Source organism: Podarcis raffonei, chromosome 17 (assembly GCF_027172205.1).
Source record: "Podarcis raffonei isolate rPodRaf1 chromosome 17, rPodRaf1.pri, whole genome shotgun sequence".
Lineage (NCBI taxonomy): Eukaryota > Metazoa > Chordata > Lepidosauria > Squamata > Lacertidae > Podarcis > Podarcis raffonei.
This window is the reverse complement of record NC_070618.1, coordinates 40,184,026-40,195,687: the sequence shown is the minus strand read 5'-3', so window position 1 is coordinate 40,195,687 and position 11,662 is coordinate 40,184,026. Positions and strand designations below refer to the sequence as shown.

At 46.9% G+C, this 11,662-nt stretch overlaps 1 protein-coding gene across 1 annotated transcript; it reads left to right on the top strand.

Moving 5' to 3' along the window:
- Positions 1-238: 238 nt before the first annotated feature.
- LOC128404610 (intercellular adhesion molecule 3-like) lies at positions 239-11,126 on the top strand. Its single transcript, XM_053370307.1, has 5 exons — positions 239-317; positions 3,688-3,945; positions 6,997-7,314; positions 8,857-9,177; positions 10,699-11,126. Exons 1-5 carry the CDS (start codon positions 254-256, stop codon positions 10,785-10,787), a joined length of 1,050 nt encoding a protein of 349 aa, XP_053226282.1. The 5' UTR covers positions 239-253; the 3' UTR covers positions 10,788-11,126.
- Positions 11,127-11,662: the final 536 nt, after the last annotated feature.

Here is an 11,662-nt window from a genome sequence, read left to right as displayed (position 1 = left end):
TCCCTGAGAAAATTGCTGAGAATTGAAAATTGCAAGAAATATATTTATATTTCTTGACATTATTTCATGTACATTCCTAAGCATTTGGGTTGGTGTTGATGACAACTTTACAAACTCATCAATGGGTCATTGGGCAGTGCTTCTAAACCAGAAGAAGTAAGCCAAGGGGAAAACCTTGGATTCCTTTTAAAGGTTGGTTGGAGAGAATTCTTTTGGAAGCTAAAACTCTGCTTTTCTCTCTTTCTTAACAGTAATGAGATCCTGGAAGCTCTGCATTGACTTTCTGTGGTGTGCTGTGACCCTCATGGCATTTCCAGGTCGGTGCTCCGAAACTGGGACTGTACACTCAGCTCAATCCCATTTCAAAGGGCTCCTCCAGAGGAGCTATTTATTCAGCATTTGCAATGATTTGCTTGCACAAAGCTTATTTAGCGGTTATTGATATTCATTCTGATTTGCTGGGAAGTCAAGTTGTACTGCAATGAGCATTTATTCTGATATGCCTGTGGGTTGTTTATAGGGGCCTGTCCACTTTGGGGCATCGTTTAGAGGCTGACCCCCCCCCCAGTCCACAGCCACACATACAGTGTATGAGGAGCAGCTTAGGTCTTTCCCATCCATAGCAGTAGGCATTCCCTTTTGTGTTTGTCCCTGCCTTCTAATTTGTTGGTTCTGCTATACTATGAAATACAGATGGGGCAGGCACACAGATGGCTGCATGGGCACCATGGTGGGTTAAAAACACACACAAAAAACTCCACCCAGCAAATACACAAAAGTGTACAGTCAGGCCATTTCTGGCACACCATTTTTCATGTACCATATTTTTCTGTGTATAACACCCCCCCCCCCGTGTATAACATGACCCCTATTTTGGGGGACTCCAGATAAAGAAATCCCCCATATGCACTATCTGTGTATAAGACAACCCCCAATTTTAAACTTGAAAAAATATATACATGGAAAAATACAGTAATTTGTGCAAATAGCTGGTTTTGTGCAAATCTGAGGCGTCAAAAGGGAGAAAACTTACAAGGCCATGCTCCATTCAGGAGCACACCAGAAATATTTATGGGCATGGCTGAAAACGAAAGCAATGTGAAAGCAGTGGGCACTGAAAGGGGAGTAGCAGAAAGTGAAAATTGATTCACCCAAAACACCAAAACAAATTGTCTATGACTCTCTTTGGTCTGGAGCCTCATTTCTGATGTGCAGTGTAAATTAATAATGCAGAGTTTTTAAGTGAAAGAATAAGAGCTTTACTGAGTTAAAATAAACTTCTTCATAAACAACATGCTTCCAAACAGTTTGACTGAGATTCCATACTGACTCTGCTCACAACTGAGGCGGACGGACTCTGACTGAAATCTTACAGAGAGCAGAGAGAGAAAATGGCTGCCACGTCCCCTGCCAGAGGCTCCCCAGTTAGCAGTTAGGCCTGAATAACTTTAGGAGGCCCAAATGACTGTGCCATCCCAGCCCTTCCCAGCCTGCTTGGCTGCTTCTGCTCTCAGGTGTCTTTGGCACGTGACAATTTCCCCTGATTTATAGAAAAGACCTGTATCTGATGAACATGCACTTACAAGAAAAAGGCATCGAGATGGTGTTGTCTGAGGGGAACATCGTGTGAACTCTGAAGACTGTATAGGAACACAAACTGCTTGTGTGTGTGTGTATTCCATATTAATTGCACAAACCTAATTTCCAGTACAGTGGTACCTCAGCCTACGAACAGTCCTGTTAATGAACTCCACAAAACTGGGAGTAGGTGTTCTGGCTAGCGAACTTTGCCTCAGAAGCCAAACAGAAGGCAAACAGTGGAAAGGCACCGGCGGCAGGAGGCCTCAGTAGGAAAAGTGTGCCTTGGTTTAAGAACAATTCAGTTTAAGAATGGACTACCGGAACAAATTAAATTCGTAAACCAAGGTACCTCTGTATACACTTGATTTAGTGACCATCTGGAAGTATTTAAAGTGCTGCTGTTAATTTTTAGGTTCTATATGGTTTGGGACCTTGATACTTATTGTAATTTATTTATAAATATATTTATATAGCAGTGCATCATAAAAATATACCACAGTGGTTTACATATCAGGGGGCTGGACCTTGGGGTCCCTTCCAACTATACAATTCAATTAATCTATGAACAATATAAAAACATAAAACCAGGCAATAAAATCACAAAAAGTTAAAAACAAATTAAACGTGAAAAGCAGTTAACAATAAGTTGGAAGCAAAAAGCTATTAAAAACAAACATTAATAGACTATAGTGGGAGACATACTCTTAATTGCCTGGTGGAACAGAAAGGTTTTCAACAGCTGCTTAAAAGTTGGCACAGAAGGCACCCGCTGAATCTCTATTGGCAACAAGGATGCCACCTTGCCACCACAATTTAAGGGGCTGGTGGCACATGCCATGCACGAGTGATGTCAGCACATCATGCACATGCCACAGGGTGTGTGAGAGTGGTGTGAGCACGCCAGCAGGCTGCACAATTAAAATCAGCATGTGCAGCGTGTGCACATGGCTGCTGAGGATTCCCCCCCCCCCCCGTGTCTGGTACAGAGTTCCACAGGAGTGGGTGGATAAGATTAAAGGCTTGGTTTCTCATTGTTGTCATATGAGCCTCACCAGCGCAGGGAATGACTAGAGACACTCCTGCAGATGGTCCTGAGGTCGTTCAGGGCTTTGTAATCAATACAAGAACCTTGAACATGGCTTGGTATCAGATAGGCAGCCAGTGGCAGCAGTTTCAACAATGGTGTCCCATGTTCTCAACCAGAAGCTCCCAACAGCCTTCTGGCCTATTCAGCACCAGCTGGAGCTTCTGAACTAGATCCAGGGCAACCCCACATAGAGTACATGTCAGCAATCTAGCCTCAAGGTTACAAACATGTACTATAGTGAACAGACTTTCCCTGTCTAGGAATGGCTGTCCTTGGCGAACCAGACAGCTGGTAAAAGGCACTCCTAGCCACAAAGGACAGTTGGGCCTCTAGTGATCTCCTGGCCTGCTACACTCTCCCCAAGTTCGCCCATCCCTGGCATACCTTTTTCTGTCTTTTGTCTGTTCCTCTCTTATGGGTTACAGTTTTCTGCTTGACCCGTGCTTTCCAGGCACGAGTCTGAGCAGTTTCCCCTTTGCCCTCTCCTTTCCCAGGGAAAACCTGTCCTTTCGCACTAAATTGGAACAAACGTCAATCTGGAGAAAACTTGAGTTGCCATTTGCTCTGACTGAGTGCTAAAGAGTGGTTTTCCCCAGGGGAAAGCAGTGGAGCAAGAGGAACTGTGGACAAGCCCTTACTTCCTCCCATGTGCACCGCCTTGCCCCCACAATTAAGGAGGCCCAGGGCCACGCAACGTCAGCACACCGTACGCACATTCCCTGTGGCAGGTATTCAAGATGTCAGCACCCGCCGCAGCATGCTGACATCATTCACACATGCTCTGGGGCGTGCTGATGTTCTGCGGTTTGCGCATGTGATGTAAGCATGCCCCATGGCATGCATGTACGGCTGCAAAGAACTTGGGGTGTCCTGGCCCTTTAATCAGAAATATGGGGGCCTGGCCCCCCACTCCCCCCTACTCAGTGCCCCTGCTTCCCCCAAACACTTCCTCAACATTTATATACCCTCCCCGCTATATTATTGCATTTTCATACAAGTTGTATCTGTTGTGTTTTCAGGGGCTCAGCAGGAGCAGGAGTTTCTGAGGATTTGGCCCATAAAGCCTGTGGTGGAATTTGGAGGCTCCATTGTATTAAACTGCAGTGCCAGTTGCAAGAACATTGCCCTGGAGACCAGCTTAAACAATGCTCCAGCAGGGGACGGACCTACTTGGAGAGCCTTCAGCCTCACCAACGTCAGCAGCTGGGAACCAAAACCACAGTGTTATGCTACATGTCAAAGTAATACATTTCAGGAAGCAGCCATCACCGTTTACCGTAAGTCATATTTTAGACTGCCTTGGAATAATCATTCAGCTCACCTTGAAGGGAAGTGGAGCTTACTCAGTGGAACACAGGGAGGGGTTTCCTCTGCTTAGAGCCACAGATTCAAATTCAGCAGGAGTCCAGACTAGAAAGTGGTTGAATGTGCACCCCACTGGCAGAGAAGTCTTTCTTTTTCCAGCAGCCCTTTGAGAACTGACTGCTTTTATTGAAAGGGCTGGTGCTGTGCTGCTTTTATGGTAACTATTGGTATGTTTTAAACAGATTTCATATAGTTATATCGTTTTAATTCTACCAATATTCAGCTGTATTTTAATAATGGACTTTTTAATGGTTCTTGTTCTTATCTGTAAGCTGTCATGAGTCCTGTCAAGGAAAATAAGAAATACAGAGTCAGACCATCGGCCCATCCAGCCCAGAACTGTAACTGAGAGCAGATTCCCCAAGATGCCTGGCAGACATATTAAATGTGCACAAAAGCATTTGGATAAAATGAAATGGACACAGGACACAGGAAACTGCCTCATGCCAAGTCAGACCATTGGCCCACCTGGCTCAGTATTGTCTGCACTGACAGGCAGTGGCTCTCCGGGGTTTCAGGCAGGGGACATTCCCAGCTCCACCTCCGCCAGCCCAGTTTAGCCCTAAAACAACGTTGTGAACTCCCCTGAGATCTGCAGGGGTGATGATGATAATCCTAAAACAGAAATAGCTTTTAGGAGATGCACGGATTCTGACTTTGTTGAAGGAAAGAATTCCACATTGAAAGACAACCAGTCGGAAAACCTCCCCCTGTAAAGCCCATCCAGTCTGGTTTTGGCACCCATCAAGGAAGTCTGGCTTCAGGGACTTGAAGTGATAACATTTGTGATGGAAGCAAACAAAGCAAATTTCCATTTCCCCGTTATTTGTGCATGTCAGGATGATGTTTTGCATAATTCAGCTGATTATTTTACAGAATGTACATACAGGAGCTCTGTCTCTTGTGCGCATCCCTAAATGCCCCATGATCCCTGGGTGGAGGGGTGGTGGTGAAACATGCATAAACATGACAAGACTGGCAGGCCCTTGATCCAGCTTTGTGCTCCTTTCCTCAGGTAGCACAGGGCCAAAAGCCCACAAAAGATCAAAACAAGAGCAAGTCCTCTTCAGCGACTTCTTGCTCGCCTTGCGTTCTGCTGAGGTCCTCTCACGACAGCAAGCACAGGGCCCCAGAGTTCGTTCTGGTCCCAGCAGACTTAGTGGATTGGTGACAACCTCTTTCCAGCTCCTGAGCCCCTTGGTGCCAGAGCAGCCTTTCCCCAGGCTATGGGACTCCAGGAGGGACAGGTCCAGTGGACCCCCTTGAGTGGCGCTTCTTGTGCCGGGGCCACAGTAGCCTCTCCGCTGGTGGCGGGGGCAGGAGACACCTCTTGGCAGAGCCCCTGTCCCTTGCTGCTGGCCGGGGAAGGGACTTCCCTCAGCCAGCCAGCCAGCCTCTGTCTCTCTCAACCTCTCCATTTGTCTGGACGGAAGCAGCTCTTTGGCCAGGTTGCTGCGCTGGGAGTCTCCCCTTCTCGCTGGAAGGAGACCCAAGGAGACGGTGTCCTCATGGCTTCTACTTCTCCTGGCTCAGCCTTAGCCCTCCGGTTAGCTCCTGTCTGAATGCTCTCCCAAGACACTCCACACTGTCTTCCAGGCTAAGCCAAAAGAAGAAGAAGAAGAGTTTGGATTTGATATCCTGCCTTTCACTCCCTTCAGGAGTCTCAAAGCGGCTCACATTCTCCTTTCCCTTCCTCCCCCACAACAAACACTCTGTGAGGTGAGTGGGGCTGAGAGACTTCAGAGAAGTGTGACTGGCCCAAGGTCACCCAGCAGCTGCATGTGGAGGAGCGGGGAAGCGAATCCAGTTCCCCAGATTCAGAGTCCACCGCTCTTAACCACTACACCACACTGGCTCTCTCCTTTCTCTTGCTGTAGATAATTTCCTCAGAGTGGATGTTACACACATTGAGCAGAATCAACTCAACAACTCTCCCTCCCAAAACTGTCCCTGAAAATTCTATCTCTAGCTTTATCTCTATGCATGGGCCTAGCCAAGGGAGGGCAATGGGAAATCAAGGAAAACAAGAGAAATGCTTAACTAACTGACCAAAACCCTGGCTATGCCCAGGTCTCTAGCTCAACACTCCCTCAGAAAATGCTCTTTTTATTCTCCCTCCCTCCCCTCTCGCTGGCTATCTTGGTAGCCAATCAGAGAGAGGCTCTCGCCCTCTATTGGAATTCTGAGGGGCTGCATGCCCAGACTGCTCTGGCTCTGCTGTCCGTCCAAAGAGGCCTGGTGGGAGGGGTGGGGTGCAGGTATACCGGAGAAGGATGTCCAAGGCGCCATAGTGATCAGTTCCAGAGCTTTGTAAAGAAAGGTATAGACTTACTGCAAATCAGCCTGCCAGCTTCCCAAGCCTTTGCAGATGTGGGACAGACGCCACAGCAGAGAGATGGCTTGTCTGTGGCCAAGCAAAGGTGCATAACATTCTTCATACACAAAGCAGCATTTGTCACTTTGCCTAAGGCTTCCCGTTGCTTCACCTGCCCAGATGAAGGCATAGGTGGCAAATACCCAAGTCTGACAGATAGTTCCCCTTCCTGGGCTCAGAGCCCAGTATCCCAAGCCCACAGGTGAGGATAGCATCCCAGCAAAGCCATTTAGCCTATATCAAAGCAAGTGAATATAAGCATAAATCAGCTCACTGCTACAACAACCACCAGTTAATTGTGGGGTTACCTTGACTACCAAGTTGGTGTTAGCAAAGCTTCTGGAACAGTTCACCTTTGGTTCAACACACTTTGCAAAGGAGGAAGCTGGAAGTGGGCTGAGAGGGGCTGCCTCATGACCTCATGGGCCTCATCCTTAAGGCCTGGGCACACCACCCTCTGTCCTGGGAGCACGCAGGAAGAATTCTTTCCAGAGGAGACACAGAGAGGCAGAACCTTCACCCTTATGTTCTTCTGCCCCTCTAAAATAGATAAACAAATGAAGAGTTGTCACTTTTTATTCTGTTCCAGGAGCTCCGGAGCGCGTAGTGTTGGATCCGCTGCCAGAAGTGGAGGTGGGTAAGGAGTATAATGTGACTTGTCGAGTTTTCAATGTTGCCCCCATCCGGAACCTCACCGTGACCTTGTATCAAGGGGAGAGGAGGCTGTATGTGGAGACCTTTGAGGACCACAGGAATCCTGAAGCCGGCAATGTTGTGGTGACAAGCAACAGCATCACCGCTCAGCAGAATGACCACGGAGAGGAAGTCACCTGCCGCGCAGCTCTGGACCTGAGGCCGGAAGGGCCCTTCTTGGAAAAGGCATCAAATAATCAAAGTAGAGTGGCATGTAAGTGGCTGTACCAGGGAAAGTTTGGGGCATGGTGGCTATGGCAGCACAAATGTCTGGTTTTGAGGAGTTAAGGGCTTATCCACACTTTCCTCTTGTCCTGCTGCTTTTCCCCAGGGAAACCACTCTTTAGTGCTCAATTGGAGCAAACGGCGATTCAGGTTTTTCCCAGATTTCCATTTGTTCCAATTTATCGCTAAAGCGTGGGTTATCCCTGGGAATGGAACGGGGCAAGAGGAAAACCTTTTGGGCCCGTACTTTCTAGATGTGGGACAAGCAGAAGTCTGTGCAAGGACAGGTTTTTTTGAGGCTTACTGGGCCTCTCCAACCTACGTAGCCTCTTCTCAATGTTGTATCTGAGGACTAATCCACACTTCCTCTTGTCCTGCTGCTTTTCCCTGGAGAAAACTGTTCTTTCACATTCAGTTGGAGCAAATGGCAATTTGGGTTTTCTCTGGATTGATGTTTGCTCTGATTTAGAGCTGAAGAGCAAATTTTCCTTAGGAAGGGTGTGGAGAAAGTGACATGTCTCCTAGAGATCCATGCTCTCTAGGAACAGAACAAGCAGAAGTGTGGGTGAGCCTGAGAGTACCTTTTCTCCCCCTCTCTCCACCCAGTCAGGAGCTTCACGGGGGGGGGGGATGGGGGCCACCCATTTATTTATTTTTTAAAGTGTCCCTCTACACTCTCATACATGTGACTTGATATAGATATTGTTACAGAGGCCATCGCAATCCCTTCCGAGCGGTAGCAAGATCCCAGAGGTCCTGGCACTTAACCAGGGTTGCATTTCTGCAAGGGTAAGAGTCACAGTCGTTGCTCAGCTCACTCTTGCCTCTGGCTCACCCCCACCATGTGGCCCTTGGAAGATTAGGCAGTGCTCTCCTTGGGCCACACGCCTGCTGTTGGTAAATATTTATAATAAAATGGACAAATCAGTCTATTTCTGTCCCATGTCAGTTTTGTACACGCCTACTCACAAACCTGTTCTGTCCCATTTTCATATTAATCGATAATTTTAAACAAAACAATCAGTATGAAAATTAGCATTTAAATACAGGTTTTAAACACATTTTTCTCCCCCAAAATGGCAATTCTAAATGTATTTTCTGCCCTACAATACTAGTTTTAACATTTATTTTGGTAATGTTTTTGAACTAAGAATTGCACCAGCACATTTGGAAGGTGGCAATCTGCACAAAGCATATTCTGGGAGGTGCGGATTAGGTCAATTTGTACAGTGATTCAAATTTGTTTGCTAAAAACCATTGGCCATCACAAACCTGCAAACCATCAGGCGAGAGATCCTTTAAAAAATAAAAAGCATAGATGATCTTCAGCACATGCACATTGTCCCCCATGGGTCTGATGAGGATGGTGTAGTCAACACTAGCAAGTTCAGTGTGAATCAAGGGTGGCACTGCCAAGAGGCATTTGACGCATTCAGATCTTGGCAGCGCAGTGGACAGAGGAGAGGAACATGGAAGCCCAGTGGGCTGCCTGGCAATCTTAATGTTTCCCTTGTTTTATGTGTCATTTCAGACCCTCCAGAGCAGGTGATCATGGAGCTCCAGAAGTCTTCCACAGGCCAAAGCTGGCACTATAACCTGAAATGCCACATTGTAAGAGTGGCCCCCCTCAGCAAGCTCACAGTGACCTTCTTCAAAGGGGCAGAGAGGCTACATTCGCAGAAACTCTGGAACTATACCAGGCCTGAGCGTGCCAACGTTACAGTCACCCACCCCATCACCCTGGGACCGTGGGACCATGGGAAGGCGGCTACCTGTCACGTGATGCTGGATTTCAGCCCCCACAAAAAGCCCTTCACTGCTGCATCCCACAAGGTGGCACTCAGGACTGCTGGTGAGTTTGTAGGCATAACGTGCTCTGAGTCACCTTTTTAACAAACCAACCAGCCACTGTTTTATATGAATCCATGCTTCAGCTTAGGGCTTGCAACATTTAAATAAGTTTCTCCACGTTGGGATTGTGCAGCTTCAGTCTCACCATAATGTATAAGAACCATTGTCCTCAAGTAGCATAAGTGCATAGCTGCCACAGATAATTTAAACGCACAAACAAATACAAATACATTGATGAGAGAACAGATTCCTTCCTAACCAACCAGCCTTCTCCAGCTTTGCAAGTGTTTTGGACTACATCAGCCCCCCCCCCAGTTGAGGCTGATGGGAACTGTAGTCCAAAATAGCTGGAGAGTGCCAGGTTGAGGGAGGCTGCTCATCTACTGTCTTCTCCCTTCTCTGAGTGACAAGGGCAAGTGAGTAGGCACAGTTCAGGTAAAGAGTTGTAGCGTAAGGTTTCACTCATGTGTCCAAAGTGCCTTATATGTCCAGCATGCTCTGTAATTACTATTCAGACTGGCAGCCACTTTCCAGCATCTTACCCACCCTTACCTGCCCTCCACACTTTCCAAGGCACAGCTCCATGTCCAAGCACTCTTTGTGTGTGTGTGTTTTGCTCCAGAGCTTTCCTCTCCTCCGAGGGCCTTCTGGCAGTTCCCTCACTGTGAGAAGTGAAGTTACAGGGAACCAGGCAGAGGGGCTTCCCGGTGGTGGCACCTGCCCTGTGGAACGCCCTCCCTTCAGATGCCTAGGAAATTAAGAACTACATAATTTTTAGAAGACATCTGAAGGCAGCCCTGTATCAGGAAGTTTTTAATGTTTGATGCTTTATTATGTTTTATATATTCTGTAAGCCGCCCAGATAGGCGGGGTATAAATAATAAAATTTGTATTAGTGTTCCCTGTGAAAACCCACTCTTTAAAGCTAAATCAGAGTAAATGGCAATCTGGGGGAAATCTGAATTGCCCTTTGTTGTGCTTCAGTTTTAAAGAGCAGATTTTTGCAAGGCAACTTCCAAAGTACAATATAACTTTTCAGGTACTAAAAGTTGATGCTGACATATAATCAGATATGCCCATTAAGCAATAATGTTCTCTAAATTCACTGCATGTTCAGAGCTAATTTTGTGGGACATAAAGTGACATTGAATTTACTGTTTGAGAACTGTGACCCCAAGTTTGTTGAACACATTGAAACTGAAGTATTCAATTTTCTCATTAATGTTCCGGAGAACCTTGACCTAAGTTGGGCAATATGATGAATGTTTGTGTTTTTTCTTTCCCTTGGATCTAGATCAGAGGTGGGGAACCTTTGGCCCTCCAGATGTTGTTGGACTACAACTCCCATCAACCTTCTCTCTTGGTCATGCTGGCTGGGGTTGATGGGAGATGCATTTCAGCAACATCTGCAGGGCCACAGGCCCCCACTGCTGATTTAGTTTGCCTGTTACCTTTGCTGATGTTTAGGGACATTGCCTGCCTCCCTGCTTTCCTCTTCTCTTACATTTCTTCTCACTTTCAGAATCCTGCACAGCTATAGTTGTAGCTGCTTCTTCTATAGCCATGCTATCTCTCCTGCTGGTGGGCATTCTCCTCTACTATCTGGTCTAGGTGCCTACAGCTTCTAAATAGAACCCAGGAGGGCAGAACAAATGTCAAGCTAAGTAAGTCGAAAAAGCTTTGTCACAGTGATAAAGACGACCGCACAACTTGTGTTTTATGAACATCCATTACAGAAGCAATGAGCATAAAGCAACTATGAAGCATTTTGTACATGGAAAAGTATTGTGAACCTTTTTTTAAAAAAAGTAACACAAGCCGGAATCACAATCAGACTTGGTCTTGAGCCTGACACCCAGGGGAGGTGGGGAGAGGCATGTTGTCAGGCCAATAGCCTTCTTTCCCTCCACTGCTCTCTTCCTTCTCCTGGAGGTGCACCAATCAGATGTCCAAGTGGATGATGTGCCACCCATTCATTGTTTTTAAGGACCTCTCATATTTCAGAAGCTTTGTCTACAACCAGCTGCACGAATATAAGACGGGGAATGCCTGGCTTGCTGATAGAATTGTAGAGTTGGAAGGGACCCCAGGGTCATCTAGTCCAAACCCCTGCAATGCAGAAATCTCAACTAAAGCATCCATGACAGATGGCCATCCAGCCTCTGCTTAAAAACCTCCAAGGAAGGAGAGTCCATCACCTCCCGAGGGAGTCCATTCCACGGTCGAACAGCTCTTACTGTCAGAAAGTTTTTCCTGATGTTTAGAATCAGAATCATAGAGCTTGAAGAGACCCCAAGGGCCATCGAGTCCAACCCCCTGCCAAGCAGGAAACACCATCAGAGCACTCCTGACATATGGTTGTCAAGCCTCTGCTTAAAGACCTCCAAAGAAGGAGACTCCACCACACTCCTTGGCAGCAAATTCCACTGTCGAACAGCTCTTACTGTCAGGAAGTTCTTCCTAATGTTTAGGTGGAATCTTCTTTC

Excerpts from the sequence above, each read along its gene's own strand:
- LOC128404610 (XM_053370307.1), top strand. The coding sequence starts at position 254 with ATGAGATCCTGGAAGCTCTGCATTGACTTTCTGTGGTGTGCTGTGACC. Across the intron at positions 3,946-6,996 it reads AGCAGCCATCACCGTTTACC|GAGCTCCGGAGCGCGTAGTG; the intron begins GTAAGTCATATT and ends ATTCTGTTCCAG. Across the intron at positions 9,178-10,698 it reads GGTGGCACTCAGGACTGCTG|AATCCTGCACAGCTATAGTT; the intron begins GTGAGTTTGTAG and ends TCTCACTTTCAG.